This window comes from Passer domesticus, chromosome 1 (genome assembly GCF_036417665.1).
Source record: "Passer domesticus isolate bPasDom1 chromosome 1, bPasDom1.hap1, whole genome shotgun sequence".
Classification (NCBI taxonomy): domain Eukaryota; kingdom Metazoa; phylum Chordata; class Aves; order Passeriformes; family Passeridae; genus Passer; species Passer domesticus.
The window spans coordinates 54,409,121-54,435,219 of NC_087474.1; the positions used below are offsets into that span (position 1 = coordinate 54,409,121).

Here is a 26,099-nt window from a genome sequence, read left to right on the forward strand (position 1 = left end):
CATCCAGGTAGAGCCAGCACCTGGCCACAGCTTAAGCTTGGTGGGACTTATGTAAACCATTTTAAAAACATGTCTTTAATAAGCAGTTATAAGATGTCAGCACAGAACAAAAGGAAGGATCCTGAAAATGACATGTGTCTTGTAGGTTCTCCAGATCTCCTCTGGTCTGGTTGGGAAGATCCTGAGGTGTGTCTCTGTTAAAAGTCTCTTTTCCCCAACCCAGCAGCCAAAGAAGGAGTCAAGAAGTCTTCGGTTGTCATTCTCAAGGTTGTTTATTATTTCTTTTATCTCGAACATTTTCTGTCTGGCCTGCCAAGGTTTGTTCTGCAGGTCGGTCCAAGGCACACCCTCTGCCTCTCAGGCTGATGCTATCTTTTACACTAAAAACTACGTATACTATGTTCACAATTATGTTCCAATACCTATCACCTATGTTAGAAAGTGACTTTCTACTCTAAACCAATCTGTGAATGCCAGTATCATCCTGAACATGGATGCAGATGCCAGGAAGAAGAAAGAAGAAGGACAGGGCACGCCCAAATCCCTCCATCTTGGAACCCCTGACCCCCATGTACAGAATTCCAAACCCCCCTGTACCATGCTCCAAAATTTGCCCCTTCACTCTGTGACTGCTACTACTATGGTACTTAAACTTTTGTGACTTGTAATTCTTGATATAAGGTTGATAATTTTCTTCATGAGTTGAGATCGAATTCCCAAATGCCTTTGGCTTCCTGCCAGGGTCTCCAAGCCCCTGCCAGGGCTTTGAGACATCCAGGGCATCCAGAGAGATGTCCTGGGTTCTGACAGTAGGTGATGACCACACAAGATGTAAAAGCGGATGAGAGCTGGCTAAAAATATAACAAGACCTTAAAAATAATGCATATCAGAGAAATCAGTAAATTCACATTATACAATCAATATATCAACAGCAAGTGTCTGAAGGAGTTAAGGCAACATTTTTAAACATTTGTGAATCAATGAAACAGAACAAAAACTTTGAATAGTTTAATATTAAAAACAATCACTATTCATCAGCATTACCTATAGAAGACAAAAACAGCAGAGACTGTAATGAGGAACAGAACTTTCTGTGAAATTGATGATGCAATGAACTGCATCTTCTTCTACTCACAAACAGGTGTTTATCAGTGTGTCAGCTCAGCTGTTTTAATTGAAGCTGTCTTATCGCTCTAGGAAAATTACTACATATCTTGTAGTTTAGACAAATTACTTTTAACAAAATTTAGGATAATTTATATTAAACAACACTAAAATTTGAAATTAATGAACTTTGACAGAAAGAAATAATAAACTTAATTTAAACAGAATACCAAAGTGATAAAATATAATTTAAGAGTACTTAGGCCTAAGCATAGTGAAACTTAACTTTACCTGATCTTAGCAACACTTAACTTATTGAAGCTTAATATCTATAAAAGTTTTAAGTTGTTTTGATACTATTAATATAAAAGATGCTGGTAATTTGAACAATATATGCTTAAAATGAAACCAGAATGATTTTGCTGGAGGAATTACCAAGAGGCTGTGGTAAAGCCATTGTAATTTTATGTGATGTAGATATGGGTATAGATAATAGCTTAATTGCTGCAAATAATCTTGGAAACATCAATTTCTAATTATTATAGCAACAGCCAACAGCATTACAACCATGTTACAGTGCACACAAACATCTCTGAATTCCTCCAGTAAAAACCGTAAAAATCACTTTTTTTAATTGGGGGTGCTCCGGGCCACCGCGGAGGAACTGGAACTACCCCAGGAAGGTGGGGAGAGAGCGGGGGGACAAAGCAGCGCGGGGGGGAGGGGGAAAGCCGCTGCGCTGCAGGAAAACTAGCTGCGGGCTGGAGGCTGGGCGGGGAGGAGGGTACTGAGCTCTCTCCGAACAAGAAGGGGAGCGGGAGGCACCACCGCTGCGGTTAATTAGCAGCATGAAAAAAACCAATTTAAGCTGCTAAAGAATAAAACGATGATAAAGAATAAAAAGTCTGCACTCAGTTTCTACCCCCCCCCATATATCCACAGCGGGAATTCGGCTGCCCGGGGGGTGGAAAAAGCTAATATTTTATTCTTCCAAATGAGGTGGGGTTTTTGAGACTTAATTCCGTTACTTAACAAAATATTTTACAAGGAGAGACACTATGTAAGAATGAGTGGGTTTCCCCAGGGCGCCCGCCCGCTTCTGTTACGTAAGTATTTTCGGTGTGAACGACTTGTTAGTGAGGAAGGGGAAAGTTTCCATGTCCACCTGGAAAAACCTTCTACTGCCAAAATGGAAAGGGAGCAGCGGGGCTGGGCCACTTGCGGCAAACCCCCATTTCCATGCAAACAGCTCCCATTTCCATATCCAGGCGCCTTGTCCTTTGTTTTTGCTGGGCTCGGTGTGGAATGGATTGCCGCTGCTGGAACCCAGCTGCCGGTTGAGCCTGGGACACCTCCCGATCGGCCGGCGGCCATGCCGCAAAGGTCGGTTGAGCCAGGCTGCTGGAGCGTGTAAAGAAGGGAGCAAAAATCGGAGCACGAGCTTGAACTCCACTAAACACACTCATCAAATCAGGGGCCAGCCCCTGGACTCCACAGCACAATAAAAGAGGTATCAGCATATACTTAACGTGGTTTTTCCCTCTCCTTTTCCCAGTATACTGACCTGTGTATGTACTATAACTTTATTCTCGGCGGGGATTTGCATTGTATTTCTGCCTAGTATTTTCACCTCTGTCAACTCAAAGTCTGGACTGCTCTCCGCGGCCACGCTTCCTCACGCGTGCGTCCGTTCATGTACGTTCGTGTACGTTCCGTGCCACGGGTATTCCACAGCGTATTTTCCCACGACTCTTTTTGGACTCTGTGTCCTTGGCTCTCATTTGGCTGCGCCTCTGCAGCTCGCTGGTCGCGGGTCCCCTATATCCCGGTTCTTCAAACCATGCTGTATTCTGCGGTTCAGTCACTGCCTGCTTTCCCAGGAAGCACTTCCCAGGAGCTGTGTTTGTTTCGATGCGTCCCTTGCCGCCTGTGACCCTGTGGACTCGCTGCTCAGGTCTCGCTCTACCGGTTGGTTCTTTTCTTGCTTATTTCGTGCCATCTCGCGGCTGGACGTAGCCGTAGCTTTTTGCTACTTTGTATATTCAGTTTCTGAGTTTCGTCTCACTGCAGGCTGTGGCTCACAGCAGGGCATTCGTCCGCAATCGGCTCTTTCGCTGCAGGCTGTTCACTCGCGACTTTGCGTATTCCGTTCCCGTTTCGGCTTGGTTCGTGTTGTTTTTTGCGGCAGGATCAGCCATCGCCTCTCATTATCATGTCAGTGTCACCAGATATTGGAACAAAACACGCGAGACTCCATTTTGTTCATGCAGGAAGAGAGAGCCCTTCTTTATTCACATAACTCATTTTTATACAGTTTTACAGACCTCATGTGTGACTCCAGTTGGTTAGTAGCTTTCTTGCTAATTACTCTGTTGGTTAGTAAGCGGTATTTTACTTGTCCATCAAATCTCTCTATTCTTAAATTGTTTACATATTTTCTTCACTGATTCTCACGGGATAGATTTAATGTTTATGCAGGTGCTAGTTGTTTTTCACCCAGGAATAGATTGTTATGTTAACAAACTATTCATACCAGGACTATTTGCAGAAGGGAATTTGCAAAATACTAGCAGTGTTTAGAAGAAATGACAGGCCAGCCATTGATCTAACAGAGCAGGCCTGATTTTATGAGGCCTTTCTTTTATAATTTTTCTACCTGACTGCAACAGAGAAGATACGGAATTCAGCCAGGCCAGATGTGGGCCAGATATGCTGTTTCACCCTTGGTGAATTCCTCTCACAGGACAATGTTCAGAGCAAGATATTAACTTCCCGTGACTAGAAGTGCCAGAGCTTGTGCATTAGACTCTAACTAGAATCTAAGAGTTTTGTGGTTCAAATGTGCGTTAAGGGTAGATTAGGATCATATTTTAAGTACAACAAATTCCTTATTCAAAATGGCACCATTTAAAGCACACAGTCTGGAGTTTTATTAATTTAGATGCTTTTAATTCTTGTTTTGTGCATTTTGCTATTGAGAAATGAATATAAGGTCTTCACCCTGAAGATATTTCTGCATTAAAATGACATTGTTAATCCACTGGTATATCATACAGTGGAAGTCCCTTTCTGACATCATATTGCCACAAGTTGTAGCACAGGATAGCCAGATGGCTCTTGAAATCTTCTGTTTACTGAAGATGGTCAGTAAAGCAGGATCTCTCACACAGCCCATGTATTGTTGTGTAGAAAAGCACCAAGCAAGAAGGATGGAATAAGAATTGAAAGTGAAATGTCAAAGCATTGTGAAAAAATGTGATTCCCCCTGCTCCTCCCCAGTCCATCTCCTTTTACAGCAAGGCCTGTGCACACATTTCAATATTTACTTGCAAACCAATACATAAAACAGGTTTCTCAGCTCTCACTTTATTTCTCTCCTTAGAGAGGGGGAAGAGAGGGATCTGAGCTATTGGGTGTGAGTGGATAGTGATGTATTTGATGAGAGAACTTTTAAGTGGATAAGAAATTGGTTGGATGGATGTAGTAGTAGTCAATGGCTCAGTCCCAATGGACCCTGGGATCCAGTGCACCTTCAGCAAATTTGCAGATGACACCAAGCTGGGTGGTACAGTTGACACACCTGAAGAACAGGATGTCATCCAGGGGAACCTGGACAAACTCAAGAAGTGGTCCTGTGGGAATCCCATGGAGTTTAATAAAACCAAGAGCAAGATGCTGCCTCTGGCTCAGGCTGGGGGATGTACAGATTGAGAGCAGTCCTGCCAAAAAAGAATAGGGGGTGTTGATGGATGAGAGTTTGGACAGGATCCAAGAATGTGTGCTTGCAGCCTAGAGAGCCAAATGTGTCTTTGGCTGCATCAAATCAAGCATGGCCAGCAGGCTGATGGACATGATGCTGACCCCCTGCTTTGCTTTACTGAGATCCCATCTGGAGGGCTGCATCCAGCTCTGGGGCCCCTAAGCCAGAAAGGACCTGTTAGAGTGAGTCGAAAGGAAGGTTACCAAGATGATCAGAGGGATGGAGCTTTTAGGAAGAAAAGAGAAAATGCTATGATGAAAAGCTAAGAGAGTTGGGATTGTTCAGCCTGAAGAAGAGAAGGCTTCAGAATGACTTAGTTCCCTTCAGTACTGGAAGGTAGTGACAAGAAGGCCGATGAGAGACTTTTTTATAATAGCATGTAGTGATGGGACTTGGGAGAATGGCTTCAAACTGAAAGAGAATGGGTTTAGATTAAGGTGTTAGGAAGAAATCCTTTACTGTGGTGTTGGTGAGGCACTGGAACAAGTTGCCCAAGGAAGTTGTGGATGCCCCATCCCTGGAAGAGTTCCAGGCCAGGTTAGATGGAGCTCTGAGCAACTTGCTGTACTGCACTGAAAAATGCCCCTGCCCAGGGCAGGAGAGTTGGAATTAGATAGTTTTTAAGGTTTCTTCCAACCCAAGATATTCTATGATCCTGTTATGTTGGATGGAAACTAGGAAGGTAGAGAATTAGACAGGAATGACAGCAGAGAAAAAGGCTTTGAAGGAAGGAGTTTACATAGTGTAAGTAGACAGTCAGTAACCAAGGTGTAATTTCATTACTTGCTGTATTTGTTTTGGTTTAGGGCAAATTTGGGAGAAAATTTGAAAGGTTTTGGTTTTTTTTTTTTTTTTTTTTTTTTTTGTTTTTTTGTTTTTTTTTTTTTTGTTTTTTTTTTTTTTTTTAAGAAAACAGATTTAAGATTAAGGAGTTAGGAGTAGCAATGTGGAGAAGTTAGGGTAGTTTTTGAAAATAAACTGTGCTTTTTTCCCCTCATTTTTGCTCTTAGAATTAGTTTTAAAGGTGCAAAACTTATTTTTGGGCTAAACAGATGAAAGGGGATATAAGTATTATAAAGTTACTTTAGGACATTCTACTCTTTATTTTCATATTGTTATCTTATTATTAAAACTAATATGTCTTTTAACTCTATAAACACATACATTATATATATAGGGTATGGCTATATATAGATAGTGGTAATAAAAAAGTGATATTTATACTTATAGAAATATTTATATTTTATTAAGTTTTTACTTAATAATTAGATTTTTTGAGGTATGTACTGTGTTTTTGGTTTTTTTGGTATTATTTATTATATGTAACTTGGTTTTTGAGTAAAGACTATTTTATGAATGGGTTTGTATTTAAGGCAGAATTCATTTAATTTTTTTTAATAAGATTTTGACATGTATTATTGAAATTTTGTTTTTGTTGACTGTATGTAGAGGTTTAGATTGGGTAGGGCTTGTTTGGTTGGTGGAGCTTTGGTTGTTAACTAACTAGGTGGCTTTTGTTAGATGCTGTTTTTAATCTTTGAAAGATTTTTTAAGATTTTTAATTTTTTTTAAACACTGTTAAGGTGTTTTTTAATAGTTTATTGTATTTTTTTCATTGTGTTTGCAGCTGGTGCATGGTAGGGGATATTGTACACTTAATGTTATGTGCTTTAGACTAGGTTTTGATAAGGTTGTTTTTGAAACAAGTCCAATTGTTTGATTTAATTTTTTAAGGGTATTATGTTTTTTAAAGAACTTGCTTTATAAGGCTTAAGGATTGGTGTTGTGGGCTGTAGTGTAAGGCATAGGGTAGGTCTCCAGCTATCTAGTGGTGATTTTACTATTGTGAGCATGTAGTGTTTACTTTGGCGTGTTTAGGGTAGTGTGATGGAGTTAATTTGCTAGGCTTCTTTAAATTTGGACTATTCCTTATTACATTATAGGTGTTTTAATTGCTTGGCTTGCTTGATTTTAGCATATGTTTTACAGTTATGGATAACTTAAGAAATATTGTTTATGGTTAAATTTATTTTTTGGTTTTGTGTCTATAAGTGGCATTTTTATTTTGATGGCTAGGCATTATGAGCTTATTTAGCTAGGAACAACTTTTTTGTGTTGTTAATTTAAGTCTATTTTTGACACTTCTATCTTTGTAGCTTGATTGATTTGCTTGTTTTGGTGCTTTTTATTAGTTTTATTTTTGGGGATATGGGTATTTATATGGTGGACTTTTATAGGTAGTTTCTTTATTTTGGTAGTGATATCTTTTTATTCTTTCGCAGCTTAAATTGGGGTTTTTATCCTGCTAATTAGCTTTTTTCTACTTTTTAAACTATTCTTGTAGAGCATTGGCTACAATTTATGAATTAGTGTAGAAGTAGAGCTTTGGCTACTTTGTTTTTTAGTAATTTTTAGGGATAATTGAATTGCTTTGAGTTTAGTGAGTTGTCTTGATTTACTTTTTCTTTTTAGTAGCTTTTGTAACTTGTTGTGTGGGGATTTATATGGCTGGTTTTTACTTTCATTTTATTTTTATAATTCAACAAGAACTATTAGTAAAAAGAGTGCAATGTGGTTTTTTGTTGGTGGTTGGATGGTGGAGCTTTTTTAGCATGTGTTACTTGCTCTTGTTATTTTTTGTTTATAAGACTTAACGTTTTACTTTTCAGTTAATTTGTAATTATTTTTAAACAATTTAGTTTTTTAATACAGGTGTGCTGTATGATGAGGGCAGTTTACTTGCTTTATGTGGCATTGGTGGCGTGGTGGGTAGAGGGAATTTTTGTTTTGAATATTTACTCTAGTATTTGTAGTTGGGGTGCTAGGAGGAGTTGTGCTTTAGAGTTGATTACTTTTGAGACAGTTTGTACTCTTATAGGTTGCTAATTTTTTTTTTTGTTGGCTTGAGACTTTTTGTAATTTTGGGTCTAGAATTTTAGTGGTCGAGTTTGAGTTTGCTAGGCACTTTTTATAAAGCTTCTAGGATAGACAGTGGCTCTTGGCTGTAGAGTAGAGCATGTTTTTTATATTTGGTTTTGTTTTGACTGAGCTAAGGGCTATTGTATGAGCGATCTTTTGCTTAATTTGGATAAAGGCTTGTTGTTGTTTAGGGCTTCATTGGAATGTGTGTTTTTTGTGGGTGATTAAATACAGAGGGCTTATAATTTATTCGTATTCAGGAATGTGTATTTTTAAAAAGCTAATGGCGCTTAGGGAAGCTTGTGTTTCCTTTTTCTTGGTTGTTGGAGACATTGTGATTTTGTTGATGACATTGGTGGGAATTTGACATTGTCTGTTTTGTTACTTTACTTTTAGGAATTGGATTTCTTGAGTAGGTCCTTCAACTTTGCTTTTTTGATAGCAAAATTGGCTTTTAGGAGAATTTGAATGATGTTTTATTTTCTTAAACACTTTTGTTGCTGTGTTCTTCTACACAATGATTATTGATGTATTGTAGATACTTTGGAGCTTTACCTTTTTCTAGTGAAGTTTGGATTAATTTATGGTAGATGGTAGGACTGTGCTTCTACCTCTGGCGCAATTGGTTCTAGGTGTATTGTATGCCCCTTGACATGAAGGTAAATTGAAGCTTACATTTTGCTTGTAAAGGAATGGAGAAAAATGCATCGGCTATGCTAATAGTGGCATACTATATTGTTACTTTGGATTTTAGCTTGTGTTGGAGCTTTTATATGTTTGGTATAGTAGTGCTTAATGGTGGAGTCACTTTATTTAAGGCACAATAGTCCATAATAAATCTCTATTCTCTTTTAGATTTGCACAGAGGCTAATTGGGGTTTTTGAAGGGTGAGTGGGTTTTGTTGACTATCTTTTGGCTCTCTAGATCAAGTATCATCTTATGTATGGAAATCACTGCATTTTGAGTTGTTTTGTATTGTTGGTGGTGCATTGTTGAAGTGGCAATTGATATTTGTTGCTTCTCTACTTTTAGGAGTCTAATTGTAGATGGAGTCTTTGATAGTTTAGGCAAGATGTTTAATTACTTTAACATAATTTGTCTCTACAGCTGTAGAGACATTAAATGCCCACCTGAGTCTTTTTGGGTCTTTGAAATACTTATTTTGGAGGAAGTCTATGCTTAAAATTCATGGGGCTTTTGGGCTAGTTACAATAGAGTGTTTCTTTTACTTATTTTTAGTCAGGCTCATATTAGCTTCTACTAAAGTAAAATCTTGTGATTTTCCTGTCACATTAGCAATAGAAATAGCTTCTGCCCCCACTTGTTTTGATGGGATTAATGTGCATTGCTCACTAGTGTCAACTAAGGCTTTATATTTTTGTGGTTTTGATGTGCTAGGCTAATGAATCTATACAGTCTAAAAAACATGTTTTTTTCTAGCCTCTACCTGGCTAGAGGGAAGGGCCCCTCTAGGCTTGGTTATCTTTATTTGCAGGGGCATATGTTTTGGAGGCTCTTTCAAGGGGATTGGACATGTCGTCATCATCATTATACTTGGAACTCGGTTATGGGCCATTGGAATTGCTTCTTTTTTGGTGGAACTTCCTCTCTGAGTCTTGTTGTCTTCTAATTCAAGCACCTGTTGTGTTAGAGCAGCAGTAGATTTTTTCAAGGTTTTTTATAATTACGCAGGAGCTGTACCTTTTTTCTCTCTATGTGGGGGATGTTTGCATTTGGTACAAGAATTTCTGATTTGTATTGCCGAGATTTGGAGAAAGCCCTCTTTCATACCTTCTTTGAGTTTTTTGTGATTTTCTTCTATTTTGTCTTCTAATTTTTGCAGACATGTTTTTATAGCTGTGATTTTTACATGTGTTGGGCCATCCACAGCATTTGCATATATTTGGAGCTTCTTTGCCGTATCAAGTACCGTCTCTTCCCAGTTATTTTGCTTTATTATTGTTAAAGCAGAAGCGTATTCTTGTGGCCCAAGTCATACAAGTTTTTGCTACATTATGGATGTACATGATACCAAGTCTGGATTTATAGTGTCTACGTCATCTGAGAAGACAATCTCTGCCATTGCCATTTCTCTCAATCATTGAATCCCTTGTTCTATGGTCTTCTACTGGGTTTGTTGCATATAGAGATAGTTTGTACATAGATATCTTTGTGCTACACTTTTCAGGACATGTGCCCAGAGATTGTGAGGGTCAGCCCCCCTCATGATTCTTTGGTCAATAATCAGATTATGTAACAGGGTTCTCAAATGCCTCGCTTCAGTACTGTTTAAAATTGTAGCTTTTCTTGTAGCATTCTAAAGATGGACTGACTAACTAACTCACTACAGATTTATTAGGTCGTCGAGTGCAATATTTTTTTAGGCTGGGAAGGTTTTGTAGGGAAAAGGACTTAATAGTGACTTCTGATTTTGTGTCAGTTTTTGGCTTTCCTTTCCCTGGATCATCATTATTGTCTATTGGCCGATCAGTTTTGGTTGTGTCTGCCTCTCGTGGTAGGAGTAACGGCCATTGGTTGAGGCTCACTGTCCGGTTTAGCTATGGGCTTAGGCTTACTGTTTGGTTTAGCTACAACTTGAGTAGTTGGGGTCTTGGCTGCAGCCTAAGTGATTGGGGTAGCTGTTGATTTATCTCCCTGCCCCCCTGCTTCTGTCTGCTGCCTGTAGTGGTTCATTGCTTCATTAATTACTGCTGGACTAATGGTAAGATGTTAGAAATCGTAGCTATGGCCCGGCCGGGCCAGTGGTACTCCCTCCTCTGTCCAGCAGCCAATGAGGGGTCGGCGAATGCCCCGGGGGATGGGGCCCAGCCCTGCGGCTGGGGCCACCTAGCCTGGCCTGGTCAAGACAGGGGGCCAGGGCATGTTACTTTTTCATTGGTTGGAAGAGAGAGCTTTCCTGGGTTTTTTTTGTCTTTAACATGTGTTTTTCACAGAGGCATGTACAGCTTCTCAGTGGTTTTACAGACTGTTAGTTACACAGAATTGTATTATTTCTATAGATGTTTCTAATGTAAAACTACCCTACAGTATCCTACACTGTACAGGACCCTGCACTGCTCTAGAGTATCTAGCCATGTGTGAAAAGTATAGGCCAAAGCCTAGCTTATTGCAATGATCTTTTTTGCTTTAGAGTCATTATGGCACTTTTCTTTTAGGTATCTCTCCACCTCAGTTGGCTTCTATATTTGTTCACATGGAAAGTTTCAGCCTTTATTCTAGAAAAATTGCCGACTATATAAAGGAAGTTTACTGGATTAAAAACTAGGGTGGTAGTATCTTCAACTTTTAGGGGACATTGAACATTTTCAACAAGTGACATAACAGATTCAAATCAGAAGAAGGAAAGGAAAGGCTGAAAAGTATAATCTTCTGCTCCTCCTCTAACAAATTGGGTGCAATTGCTAATAAACTCCTAGAACATGCTATTGGAACTAGAATGTAGGGTAGGATGAAGAAACCATAAACTATACTTATTTTGAACAGTCTCTTTGGCACTGGAAAAGCTGCTGCCTAGGCCCAGCCTGGTAGGCCACAGGTTCTAGCTGTTGATGCCTTTCTGGGTGTTTAAACCTGTACAGCAGGTTTAAACAGTTCTAAGAAAAAGAAAAACTACAGTCTAGGGAATTCTTCTGCCTCAGCTAGCTAAAAACAAACTAAAAGAAAAGGAGAGCTCTGTCTTGCCGTCTGTATCTGCTGCAGACAGCACAGTCTAGTAGCAAGAATGTGGAGGAGTGAGTGCAGCTTCTGAAAACAAACTCTGTGCTTCTTCTCTCCCCCCGTTTTGCCCTCAGAATCAGTGTTAAAGGTGCAAAACTTATTTTTGGGCTAAAAAGATGAGCGGGGATACAAGCATCATATAAGTCACCCCAGGACACGTGTCCTGTAGTCATCCTCAATTGTACAATTGTAAATCTTCTGTACAGGCTTCACTGCAGTCCCTGTAATGTCAATAAGAAGAACAGGTGCAATAGATACCATTCTCTGTAAATTAAGTAGGTTGTGCTGGTTTTGCATTAATTGATTTGTGGTGAAGAGGGAAAAAGTCACCCACAGAAGTGATTGTCTGTGAGGAGCCTCTAGCTGCTTCCTCCGGGCCTGGCAAAACCAATCACTGGCTAGCTCTGAGAATTAAAAAACTGCTAAGTCAATTAGAAGAAAGTGGATAATGCCTCTATTATAACATATTTAAGAATGAAAAACTGCAGGAAGCTCTCTTGCTCTCTACTCTCAAAAGTGGTGTGGAGGGCCCTGCTGGGCCCGCTTCCCAGAAGGGGCTACTGGATCCTGTTGTGGTGTGGCCGCCAGGCCATGCAGCTGGAGGCCATCCTGGCACCGTGAGCAGCCATGCAGCTGAGATAGCACCGCGCAGCCATGGTTGTCTTGGCAGGGCTCGCAATGGACTTTATTTACTTAGCTGCTGTTAACCAGCCATTCTGCAGTCAGAAAGGCAAAAGCAGCATCAGCAGTTTTTCTTTTTTTGGCATTCTTCCTGAGGAAAACGTACAGAGTGGAGCCTGCAGCCTTGCATGGCTTGCACAGTGCTGGCGGAGACCATGTGACCAAGAGAGAGAGAAGCACAGTGAGCGATTTCCTGATTGCAGACCCTGGACAAGATTAACCTTTCAGCACTGCAGATCTCTATAAAAAGTGTTTCAATTGATAGAACTTGATAACAAATGAACCTATGAGCATCAGTTCTCTCCTGAGTCAGAGAAAATGAAAAAGTGAAGACATGTGAGGAGAACAACTTGACAACACTAAGGTCGTTGCAAAACAGGGAGGGAAGGAGGAAGTGCTCTGAGTGTCAGAGCTGAGATTCTTCTGCAAGCTATGATGAGGACTATAATATAAGTTTCCCTGTGATTCATGAAGTGCATGGGGGGGATGCAGCACTCCCCACAGCCCATGAGAAAAAGGCCCTCATGCTGGAGCATGTGGATGCTGAAAAGTTGTGAGAGGCTTGAACAGAGAGAAAGAAAATCCTTGCTTTCAGAAGTAGAGGAAGAAGACCCTTGCTTTCATACTAGAACAACTCATCCTTAAAAATTGCACCCCATAAGCTAAATAGCCCATGAAAAGCAGTTCTGAGAAGACTGCAAGTTGTGGGAGGGACTTCACATTACAAGCAGGTTCTGGGTGGACTGTTAGGCATGAAAATTAAACCACATTAGAAGTTCACAGAGAACTGTTTCCTGTAGGAAAGACCTTATGGCACAGCAAAAGAGACTCCTCTCTGTGAGTGAACTGAAGAAAGATTTTAGACGTGACAAACTGACTAAAAATCCCACATTTTGTTTCCCTGAGCTGTTGGTGGGAAGGAAAGAAGGGCATGGGGGAGAGTGGGTGGGAGGGGGAAAGGTATTCTAACAGTTTATTTTTAGTTCTCATTATCCTCTTTTAATTCTGTTAATAAATCTTTGTTTTTACCTTTTGAGTTTTAAGTCTCTTTTGCCCTTAAAGTGTTTTTCTCCTAATACTTATCTCACCCCATGAATTTTCTTTCCCACTCCTCTGTTTAATTATAGCAGAGGAAAATGAATAAATTATTTTTGTGGGTGCAATTGTATTTGCATCAACCCATCACAAAGGTTCAGGTCTAGAGATGTTCCACAGCATCTACCTCTCCACAAACAATTTAGTGAATTCCAGACTCCTTACTGCTGGAGAATACCAGAAGAAGTGCCAGAATAAGGCAGACCATATGCACTTCTGGACTTTTAAGACTGTATTGAAACACTGATTCCAGAGATAGTGGTGTTGGATGCATTCAGTTATTGTTACCCTGTTTGGTTTACTATCACTGAGCCATTTCAATGATAAAGCACTCTAAATCCCTCTCATTTTCCTTGAGGAAGAAAAGGAAGAAATTGCTTAATATGAATTAGAGAATACTTGAGAGATTTCCTCATTGTCAATTTACTTCTTCATATTCTCTGAGTCAGCAGAGAAAGTTAGTTGATTTAGTATGATATGTATTACTCTGGAAAGGGAAGAGATACAGAGGAAAGTTACAGGTAAAACATGGAAGATGAGAAACCTGGAGGAAAAAGGGAGATGGAGGTGAGAGAGACTAAGGATTTCCATAGTGAAGTGATGTCTTTCCATTTTCATATTTAATTCATTTCCTATTGCAGTCCTTTTCTGTTTCTCTCTGGCTCTTTCAGGAATATAGTTTTCTAAGCCTCTTTCACTGCTGATTAGATTTTTCAAAATAAGCATGGATTACTTTAGAGTTATTAATTTTACCCACACTCAATGCTGTTTCCTCAGCATTATCAGTTTTCAAGAGGTTCAGTTCACAAAAAAAAAAAAAAAAAGTGCATTTTCAGAAACACCAGTCACCCTTTTAATTTCTCAGCCAGATCCAAAAGAAAAGCTTATCCCCATCATTTGACATTGGTAAAATTTTACTGACCTCATTAGAAGTTATATTAGTGACTTCCTAACTGAAGAAAAGAATCACTACAGTCAGAAATTTTAAGTGAAAAGTGATTATATTTCTGAATATGTTGATCCCCAAATTCTTTGAAAACTGTTTCTGAACATCTCAGTTCAGAACTGTTGAAATGTTTCAATCTGACGTTTAATAATAAAAAAACCCAACCCACAATATTTCTGTATCACCTGTCTATAATGACCTATCTAAATTTACTTGGGGTATTGTGTCTTGTTTCTGTGGATTTTTCATACTCATTTCTGTCTGTCTTGGCTGCTGCAAGCTCCTCACTGGAACAGTTCAAGTCTCACTACTCTCTGTGAGAAAAGTATATTAGGTATCATTCCCCATGATACATTGCTGTCCTGTCACTACCACAGGTTAGTTAGAACAGAGGAGATACATGTCATCCATTCCTAAAAGTGAAAGGCAATATGAATTGTATGAATTGCTAAATACAGTCTCTAAAGCACAGCTTTGATTCAGGCAAAAACAGTATTGCCAAGACTTGAGTTGAAATAATCTAGAGAAACCAATATATTTTAATATATGACAGTGCTAAAATTTCATTTTTACTTCTCCTGAGAAAACTCAAACAATTTCAGATGTCTTGATTTTCCCACTGAAAATTTGGAATATTTTTTTTTCAAATTCTGCTATTTGCTGTGAAAAAAAAAAACTTGTTGATTGAAATTTTTTTGCTGGGTCTGGAAATGTTCTGTTTCTTCAATTCATTGTGGGCCTACTGAAGACTTTCCAAATCTTTCACATAAATAATTACATCAGCCTGTGTAATACCAGATCTAAGGAAGGAGGAACAAAACTAAGGTTCCCCCTCCTAAATTATAAAATGGTTGTCTGTGTCAGTGGAGTAGCTGGGACTTTTTCTTTTGCAAGCAACAGGCATACAAACCCTATAAAAATACAGATGCTATTGAAGACTGATTGATCTTATTTACAGCATGACCATTTGCTTTTTTGGCTGAAGTTTGTAGTAAAAATTAATCCATGTTTATGTCATTAAATACATTATCTGTGTTACCATTTTAGACTATTTTTTAGGGATTAAGGATACCTTTTTAGCCCCTTGCTTATTTGAGATGCAATACTTAGAGAACATACCTAGACGTGGAAGGAATTGCTTGTTTGGAAACAGTCCATGAAACAAGGCAATCCTGACATAATTTCTTCATGACCTGAATATTTATTACATTGCACATGAGTGAGATGTTTAATTTTTGTTGTTTATTTATAATTTATCTTGTTCAATTTGCTCTGTAGGTGTCTCAAGCTCTTTGAAATAATTTACAAATCTAAGCAGTGGGTAAAAAGTATTCAAATCACAGCAAGTTTTGTTCTCCTTCAAATCAAGGAATGACTGGACTGCTGTGCCACTGTCAGCCAAAGGAGATTAGCAGTTGACATATTTATGGTGTGATATGTAGTGGGACCTAGATGAAATACTGAGGATAAAATATGGTTTATATGGAGAGTAACACAATGGATTTACAAAACAAAAAATTATTTACTCTGAGACTCTAACACAAATGGAAAGTATACAACACTGTGTAACGTGTTGTTGATCAGATTAGATAGACCATATAACTCTGTTAAACAGTATCAAGTGAAACCTTTTTTTAAAAGTGGCCAAGTTTTTCTCCAGTTAAAGTTAAAATATAGACAGTGGCAAAGACAGAAAGGAGTATTCTTGAAATATAGTAACTATCAGGAATTACATGTAATGGTGTTTGTCCTCAGTGGACCAACCCACATTCATGTTAAATATTCCCTCAGTGACTAATTGTCAATGAAGCAGCTTTACCCACAGCTTGCATGCCAACTGCATAGAGAAAATACGTCTGCTCTCTAAGTGAAACAACAACCAAGAAAGTTAGCATTTTGCCATCTACTATCCTCAATGAAACTCTCAAGGAAGGAGGAGATCTGGTGACATTTTTTTTGCCTCAGGAGAGAGGTACTAACACAACATGCAAGCAAATATGTTGTGTCCTACTGTATAAATAATTTCCTAGTTGTGTAGTGATGGAGATCTCCAAGATACCTTAGATAAAATGTTATTGACTTATCTATATATATATGTATTGTATCATGGAAAAAATGCCCCAGAAATTACAGGAGGTTAGCAGAATATGCAATATCAGCTATGAGTTTCTGGGAGATAAGTGTTTTGCTTTGTTCTCCTATGAAAATGAGAACATAGCTTTTGTCATCAGTTTTCATTGGTTAATGACTATACATTTTACAGCTATCCTGAACAGCTGGCAGCTGTAAATTTTTGATGTCAGACTTAAATAACTTTCTTCACATGATTTTTAATATTTCCTGAAATATGACATCCAAGTCTGGCCAAGCCAACTGGAGAATTTCAGGCTGGATTCTGTAACCTTTTTTCACACAGAGTAGTATTTAGCTGCACTTGACCCAATGCATTCAATATTGCATTATTTTCTAATATAAAGAACTACACACTGATGTCTCTATGTAATCTGAACTGGTCCTTTGGAAGCAAATGGAAAAATGTAGCCATTTTTAATGCAATAGTTACTATGTGCCTCAGTAATGACAAGTTTGAATAATCAGTGTACCTGATAATTTAAAGTAATGAGTTTTAATAACCACGTTGCCTCCCATTCTGCCAAACTTATGAACGTTTAGGACAGCTGGAAGTACCTGACCATGTAGTCAGTGCCCTCTCATCTTTGCTGACCCATGTCAATACCTAACAGACCAAAGCACAGGACACTGGCAGGGGTGACACTAGTCTGCTGGATACTGCAAAACTCAGACCTGCGATCATACAGTTTAAGTGGAAAAGAATAAGTCAGCTCCTGTAAAGGTCTTCTCAGCAACCAATGCTACTGCCTCATTTAAAAGACAGATGTCTGCTAAGAAAGGCAGGAACTTTCCTGGAATGGAAAGATGACCCCCTCCCTCCAAATTATTATTATTTCAAAATTACGTGGCTTCCAAGCAAAAAATACGAGAAAAAATAATAATAATTCTTTACTAGACTATATATATATAAAACAAAACAAAACAAACAACAATAACAACAACAACAGCAAGTCAAAGAAAATCCAAGCCTTTTCCTGCCCATTTAGCAACTTCCCCTTTGGCGTAGTTACGACAACAACTGGCAGAGGACACTGTTGCCTTGCATTGAGGCAGAGAGGCGGTAGTACCTCCCTCACGGCTTCAGGGGGCACTCCAATGCAAGAGTGGGACCTCCCTGGAGGTGATGACAGCTCAGATGAGGGAGAGGGAAGAAGGCACTCACACAGACTGTGCTGGTCTCTCTCAGCACCAGAGCTCGTGAAGTCTGTGTCAGTGGAGTAGCTGGGATTTTTTCTCTTGCAAGCAACGGGCATACAAGCCTGCAGTGGGCAGAGCTCCATGTTAAAATGGCTGCTCCCACCCCGAATCATTCCAAAGGTATGCCAAGGCACTCAGCCACATTTTCTGTATCTCAATTGCCCACCATTCATTCCCTCCTGGGCGTCAACTGCACCTTCCTCATAATGTTCTCCTTTTCAGGTAACAAATGGGAGAAAATTCACCAGAAAAATAAAACCCACATCAGCTACTGAAACAGGGCTCACTAGCGCTTGGGTAAGCCAACTTCCCCAAGTTCCCATATTCTCCAGAAAAAAGTAACCCTGCTCTTGTGCAGATGTTGCTGGTGGGTGGACAGTGCAGGTACACATTTCACATATATCAATTGGGCTGTCTGACACACCAGCAAGTTCCTGGAAACAAATGTGCCTTAGCATATCCTAGTGCCCACCAATGCCATCAAAGAGTGAGCTTCACTGCACCTAGCTGCAGAACAGCCCCACCGTTCTCCTGAATGCAAGATGTTTCCTACAAACAGGCCAAGGAAAGAGTCTCCATTTCTGGTGGCCCACATGCTCAAAAAAGTGTCTGACCTAACCTGCAAGGTGCCAATTCTTTTGAAACCTAAGAGGTAACCTGGATTTTGTACTTTATCTCCATTCTATTTACAGTATAAGTTTGGAGTCCCTTTTTCAGGACGGAAGCTAAAGTAAATATTTTCAACAAACACCATAAAGCAGAATTATGGAGAAAATTATTAGAACTCACACTATTCATTGGGGTCTGATAATTTTAAATTGTCTTCGTGTTAGGATATTGTCAGAGAAGTTACCACTGAAGTTACTGAGATAGGATTCATTCAACCAGCATGATAGTGTAAGATGCCAATGTTTTTATGCAGCACTAGGTGTTTGGTTTTTTTATGGAAGTAAGTTGCAGGGACATTGATACATACAGAAAAGGACATTTTTATGGATCCAGTCATTGACTAGGGTTGATCCTTTTTTCCTATCTTTCTTTTTTCCCCCTAGCTAATTTCCTAGCATGCTTTTTCAGAAGGTTGCATGGCAAAATTAGCCTTACTTTATAGCAGTGCTTGAAATAACCTATCACTCTGTAAACTGAGCATACTATAACCCAAATAAAGCTGAGGTGGTAGCATTCTTCTAGAGGAAAAGATATTTATCTTTTCAAGTCCTTCCAAAAGTGTATTTTTCTCTGATTAGGTTGGTGCAGCTTTTCTCTCAGTAGAGCTTGTTCAAGAGTTGGAGGATGGACCTAATTATCAGCCTTGGTAGGAAATAAAAGTGTCTTTTACAGATCTGCAGCACTGCAAATTTATAGTCCTGGAGCAATCTCTATGTCTTTCTAAAGCACTTAGTATGCTGAACTTTCAGCTCCATGACTAGAAGTTCACACAAAAGTGAGGGCACTGACAGAGCAGTAAACACAGGTGATCGTAAATCCCTAGATAGATGTCTAAGATAATTTGGTAAATGCTGTATTCTCAAATTAGATAGGGTATATATTGTTTAACTTTTGAGTATTCTCTACCACATCATTAAATTAAGACCATGTACTGTTTGAAACCTTCGATCCTTCTCTCTTATTCTAGCCTTTGAAAATGAGAGAGACCCCCTTAAGCTACAGACTGCATGGAGAACACATCAACAGCAATATTACTGTGTTACTTATATCTAATAGATCTCCTCCTCTCTGATTTTTTTTTCTGAAGGAGTTTATGCAGCACTATTACATGATATACTTATTGATATTATGAAAAAGTCAAATGGGTTTAGAGTAAAAAAATCTGACCTTACATATATTCTTTGGCAAAAATATTTTCTTGGATTTCTTCTGCTAAGTAATTTGTTTTTCTTAGAGATATTTCTCTGAGTTTGTTCAAACAAGATTATTAGTGTATTCTAACCTTTATGAATTTATTACTTTGACCTAGGCTTGGAAAGGTTCTGAAACTATTTTAAAGAGAAGGCTACAAAAAGAGAACCATCTGAAAGATGTTATGTTTTCACCTTGAAACATCCAGAATTTTTGTTTCATTTTAGCTTTTGCTCCCAGCTTCCCCAACATTAAAAATCATTACCAATAGTAAGAATTCTTCCTCCTTACTTTTCAGATTCAGATTTTAGAGATCAAACTCTATGTGGAAATGCTCCTGACACCCCTTCAGCTAAGTGTTAAGAAATATTTTGGCTGGTTTTATTTTTAAAAATAAAAATATCTTCCTATCTAGCTGCTTTTAAAGTTTATCAAACAATATTTTTCCTCTCTGCTCTCATCATGTCTGGCATTTGAATGCATCATTCTAGACATAATAATCTAGATGATACCACCTTGCTCAGTCATAGGGCTGTAAAATATACTTAGCTTGCCAAGGAGACTCAAGGAGTGCACATGAAAAGGGTATATCTAACATGGACAGCTTTGAGTGTGTAGGGTCCCAGTCTGATGCTTTAAGCAGACCTCTCTACTCTTCTGCTACAAATGAGTAATGTGATGGTTGGCTCTCACAATTAAGAGATAGATATTATGTGTATGTTAAGAGAAGTTTTGTAGATGTATAGTGATGCTATTGTAATGTGTTCTCCCATAGTCTTCTTTCCCCTCCCCCTTGTAATAGCCTTGGTAGTCAGGGTATTTGGGGAGGGCTTGCTTGTTACTAGGAGGTGCAGCATAACGACACCTGACCTCCAATCAAGATGTAAGAAAGTAATCTCCACAGCAGAGAAGGAGTTGACTGACAAAACTTTGGGAGGGGCTAAGGGTATAAAAGGCAGAGCATCCATTTTCTAAACGAGCATGTGGCTGCTGGTAGCAGAGATTACCAGCACTGTACTTTTTCCTTATTCAGGCCTTTGTTGTATATTTGTTAAGGTTTAATAAGCCTTTGAAATTTTAAAAGTGAGCATCATTTCTCACATCTTCCAAGCAACACTAAAGCTGTGTTCTTGCTTGGTGAATTAGTGGCCAGACTCAGATGATGCTTTATATACCAACTCTCAGATCATTATAAGTATAGGAGACTGAAGACTACGGCCATTCTGTATTCAACTTAAACAGGAGTATTCAACTAGAACTCTCTGGTGGCAGCATGGCCTCTACCCATGATCTACTATATTACATAGACTATCATCACATGAGCTGACACAGTAGCGAATCATGTATTAGAAAAATAAGTTATTTGAGGAGCCTATGAAAGGATCAAAGGCAATGCTGTTGGACCAGATGTTACACTATCATTTGGGGTAATCTGGGTTCAGATCCTGAGAAGGTTTGCTGTCAGGGATGGTGGTATTGGGGAAACAGCTGTTAAGTCTCCAAAGTCATTACTTTCTAGAGATCCTTCCTATTCAGTGTTTAGACAAAGACTGGTAGATCTTAGGGGTTTTTTTAAATGGGATATAAATTTAATGGAAGAGCTAGTAACTAGCAGGGGACTACTTTTGTCAAGCCTGCACAAATAATGTAGCAACCCAAGTTCCTACACAGGTATCTGTCCTAGTTTAAAACACTGGTGTCTGCCAAGGAAGGTGGGAACCTTCTCAGGATGGAAAATATTATCTCCTCCCTCCAAATTATTATAACTTTGAAATTATGGGGCTTTCAGGCAAAGATATAAGAAAATGAGCTCTTTACTAGAATATATATATACACACACATACATATATATATGTATATGTATACATATATGAAAAATGAGACAGGCAAACAACAACAGCAACAAAACCCCAAACAAAAACAAACAAATCAAAACAAAAACCAAACCAAACAAACAAAAAACTAAAAACCAGAAAAGCCTGGTAACAAAGAGCCTTTTCTTGCCTGTCAAGCAATTTGCTCTTTGGTATAATTACAACCACAACCACCTTCCTCCAAGCCAGGCAAAGACTGAACCACTCCCAGCTAAGAAACTGCCAAAACCACACCCCTTCCCCCCTCAGCAAACCAGTGTCCAGCCCGCACCCTCCCTCCCTGGAAGCTTTTCAGTGGAATGAAAGGGTCGTTGGATAGTTCTTTTATATTTTAATTGCCCATCATTCATTCCCCACACTCCACCCTGCATCAGTTTCAACTGCTTTTTCTTTGCAGAGGCCTCTTTTTCAGGTAATAAATTTCAGGAGGAAGTTCACTGGGAAAACCAAACCCACAACAGTATCTAAAAAAATTCAGATATCCACAGGTGCCATTGGCTAGAATGGCAGCTGTGTTTGCAGGAAGGAAATAATTAGCCTGTTCAAGTCAGTGTCCTACACGGGGGACAATGTTTTTATCAAAATGTGTAGGGTTTTCTAGATTAGTGCTAGAACTCAGGAAAGGTGATTGTTAGGGATATAACAGAAATTCGTGCCTATGAAATATAGATATATGTATTAAATATGATATTAAAGGGGGGGACCAAGGTGTAATCCTAGGATGAGGAGACCACAGCTGGCTGACAAGGGAGGAATGTGGCATTAGCATACGAAGGAAACTCTGCTGCAAAGGAGATGGTTGTTGACGGTGGCATGTACCCGAGGACACCCGATGATGATGGCACATGAAGATACATATCCCAGATAACCAGGGCCATCAGCACCTGCCATATGAATACAGGATTCCGGGAACTGAGAAGGAACATAATCCCTTCCCGGATGGGTTTTTGTGCAGCTTCGAGTAAAGGAAAGAACCAACACGAATATGATAAACTTTGAAAAGAGAGAAAGGGACTCAGCTGCAGACAAGAAAAAGAGTATAAGAGCCGTCCCTGCGAAGCAGCAAGGGTGGACGAAGGGGGGTTCGGTGTGATAGAGGCCGAATCTGTTTCTACCCGGCCTGTACCCCAGGGTCTGCGCTGCCATTTTTTTCGTGGCTGTCAAGGCTGTAATATGGTCACGAATAAATTTTCTTTAAAAATAAATATTGACCCAATTACGATTGGGTCAATATTTATTTTTACTTATAACACTGATGGAATAGAATTATTATTTATTCAGTTCTGAAGTGTTTACTTGTGTTTTCAAATTATCTGTAAACATATTTGTTGTTTTCCTGAGGGGTTGGTGGTAGTGGTGTGATGTTTATCTGTATACAGGATTTCATACCTATGGCATTCAATTCCTCTTGCCACATCTTCTGTCTTTTTGTATGTGTCCAGTCTGTCAACATGTGGTTTCATCAACTTTTGGGGCTCAATGTCAAGTCATTGCTATTCAGATTTGTCATCTGAGTTATATGAGGTTATTTGGGTTTTGTTTTCTGATGAATGTTGTGATGTTCATGAACAAAGATGTGAACCCATAGCAGTAATCTTGCTCATAGAAGTATCTGCAGAAATAATAGCAATTCCCTAGGACTGGTGATATGAAAAACACCATTTAGATAAACCTTCAGTGATAAACTAAAAAACAAGAATGTGGACATAGCCCAATGGGTAAGAAAGTTCAAAATGTAACAATACACACACAAATGCTTCTCTGCATTTTTTGTCCATCTCTAAAAAATGACTGTGCTATTTAATTAAAGGATTTAATGGGTAGTGTAGGTATAGTAATCACAAGATATGGGGCAAAAAAGAGCAGTATATCCTGGATATTCTTTCAAGACATATGAATAAGCACATGTTTAGTAGTAATTTCATGACAGAAAACACAGACTGCAATTATTTATTTTCAGTTCAGATAAGACTGTCATCCAGTTCAGTGATCAACCAAAATTATAAAAGCGAACTGAACTTACGTAAGATTTATGCCTTTGTAGAACCACTATTTAGATTTCTTTTAAACACCATAATTTTTCACTCTCTTTTCTCTGTTGTTTCAGTCTCTGATGTTTTACCTAAATTTAAAGTGGAGATTTCCAGCTTTTTTTAACAGGCTTTTTTCATATTCTTTGTCTTTTTCTCACTGCTATTAAATAGCATATCCGTCCATATTCAAAGAAGTCTTTCTGTGACTTCAACTTGCTGTGCATCATAGAAATAGTCTAAAAATTTTAGGTTGTGAATGTAATATTGTTAGTGAATAATACCTAGCTTTTAAGACAGTTCCCATTAAATTCAGTAGGATGTGGCTCAGACCCGTAAGAGGGGTCCTCAAAATAGGAGCAAGTGGGAAATAGAGTCCATAGGGACCCTACACAAGAAAATCTCAGCTCCCGCAGCACATGCCTGAATTTCTATTTGGCCTCCAAATCCCCTAGGGCACAGGCTGTCTATTTTTCGAGACTCATGGAGTGCCTCATGGTACCATAAGGGTCTACTCTTACTTGCCTATGGGATATTTAGGAACAGGTGTGAGTAATAATGATTTGAGACTCTGTCATGATCCTGCTGAAATGAGAGCTTACTTGAGTGAAAGTGTGAAGTGACCAACATGAGAAGAAATAGAGATAGACAGGAACAGACTGCTTTGCCTAGATGAAGCATATTAGAGAAGACTCTTAGAAGTACTTGTCCCAGTGCTATTATTCCTTGGCTTTGTAGTCTGGCCTTAATTTTAGTCCAATTGCTTAATTTTCTACATTCTCCATAAAAGCCAGTTCCCTGACTGCAGTGTGTCTTCTTTATATTTCTCCATAACATAGAGTCTGACTGTTTAACTGCAGTAGACTTTATGACAAGGCTCTTCCCCCCTCTTTTTTTGGCAGAATATCTAGACTTAATTTTAAAAGACACTCAAACATTCAAACAACCCTGAATGACTTACAGGAAAAGCAGAGTGTTTACTAGCTCTGTTTTTAAAAATATGACAATTCTTTTATTAGGCAATTTTATCATTGTTATAAATAAGTAATTGTACTGGGGAGAAGGGATAATCCTTATTTAATTAAATTCATCTATACTCCCAGGTTGGCAGCAACCACACATATGTGAGACTAATACCCACAGCCTGCCAGTGTGCATGTGCAATTAAAAATTCACTCCACAGTAGCACTGGCAGTTTAGTGGTGCGTTTGGCATTTACAAATTCTTTTATTTTGTGACTTTTTTTTACTATACACATATGCTGGAGCAGATGTTGCTTATTTGTTGTTTATTCAAATCTGTAGGCTCTGGCAGCTAACTCCATTGTTCTGTAATGAAGCTTTATTTGCTGTCCTGTATTAGGACCCAGCAAATGCATGACAGGCAGAGTTAGCTCTCAGCTGGAGCTACAGTTACTGTCCTTGCTTATTGGCTGTTTATACGCTAAAGCTCACAGTTAAGAAAGCTGGCTGGGCAGGATATGGGGCTAGATGCCGGGAAGAAATACTTGACTCTAGTCACTGTATCTTTGCCCTGATGAGGTGTGGACTTGCCTGTAAAATCAACTGTTGCAAAGGTTTTGCATTCAGCACCTGAAAAATAGAGCTGTTCTCCCCTTCTACACCCTCTCTCTCCTTGTTCTCCACCTTCCCCCCCTGCTGCTCCTTCCTTTTTTCAGTTACCCTTTGTAAAGTACTGAGTATAACTAAAACATGTTTCAGTGTTGCTCACCTCATTAACTCAATGTGTGCCTGAAAATTCATTAACAGCAGCTCCTATCAGGGAGGCATGGGAAATCTGTGTTATTTGCGTGTGTATTGTAGTCACTCACACCCTCTTGCTCCTTGCTTACTTGCCTCTCAATCTGCTGGGTGGCCATGCACCAGAAAGGCAGCAATTCCTGTACAGGGCTGACCCAAGGGGACACATTGCTCCCAGGCACTCCAGTGCCAATAGAAACTCATTTGCTTGCTAGAAGAGCCCTTGGTAGCCCAAGAGGTAATCAATCAGGCAAGCAATCGAATCAATTTGGCTCACTGTGACATGGTATCTTGTTATATATGTTGTCACAGCTGGTGGTGCTGGGGATCACATACGGTTTTTGCAGCAGCTGGGAATGTCCCAGCTTCCCCACATGTGGAGACAACATGTTAGCTGCTGTGACTTACCAAGCAGAAATTTTTTCAATTATCACACCTTCACTCTTCCTACTTGCCAGCTCCTCTGATGGTTTGGCACAATTGTAATATTCACAGAATTCAACTGGTATTTATTTTAGTTGACTGTGTACCAAGAATGTGAATTCTATTTATTATCCATAATCCATTGTAAATTCTGCCTGTAGTTGAGGACCAATGTCTTCAAAAGTACAGGAAGAAATAGTATGTATATTTCCTATGCTTTAAAGAGTACAGGATTTTCCATGTGCTTTTCTCTGGTTTCAATATTAAGAAGGGAACAGCTGTTTCATATTTGCTGTAGTGCCAACATAACGCTGTTTATCTTAATGTATAACACAGTGACTTTTAGTGTTAAGTATATATTAAAGAAAAGGTAAAGGCAGAGACAGATAACAGGAAGATTTGCTAAATCTGCAGTTAAATTTGGGAACCTTAACTAAAAAATGTTTTACAACTATTATTGTGTTGATACACCTGACATTTATGTTAAATTTTGTAATTGATTAATAAAAACAGTCTCCAAATATAAATTCTCCCTTAATAAATCATGGTGAATAATAGCTTCATAATATATAAATTC

General features: G+C 39.0%; 1 protein-coding gene across 1 annotated transcript in view; it reads left to right on the top strand.

Annotated features, from left to right (window-relative positions):
* Positions 1 to 2,171: 2,171 nt before the first annotated feature.
* The window catches only part of LOC135294711 (dual specificity calcium/calmodulin-dependent 3',5'-cyclic nucleotide phosphodiesterase 1C-like), a 397,332-nt gene continuing 373,404 nt past the window's right edge, over positions 2,172 to 26,099 (top strand). The window contains 2 exon segments of the mRNA XM_064410744.1: positions 2,172 to 2,488; positions 2,661 to 3,073. Of these exon segments, the coding sequence (XP_064266814.1) occupies positions 2,172 to 2,488; positions 2,661 to 3,073 (730 nt within the window).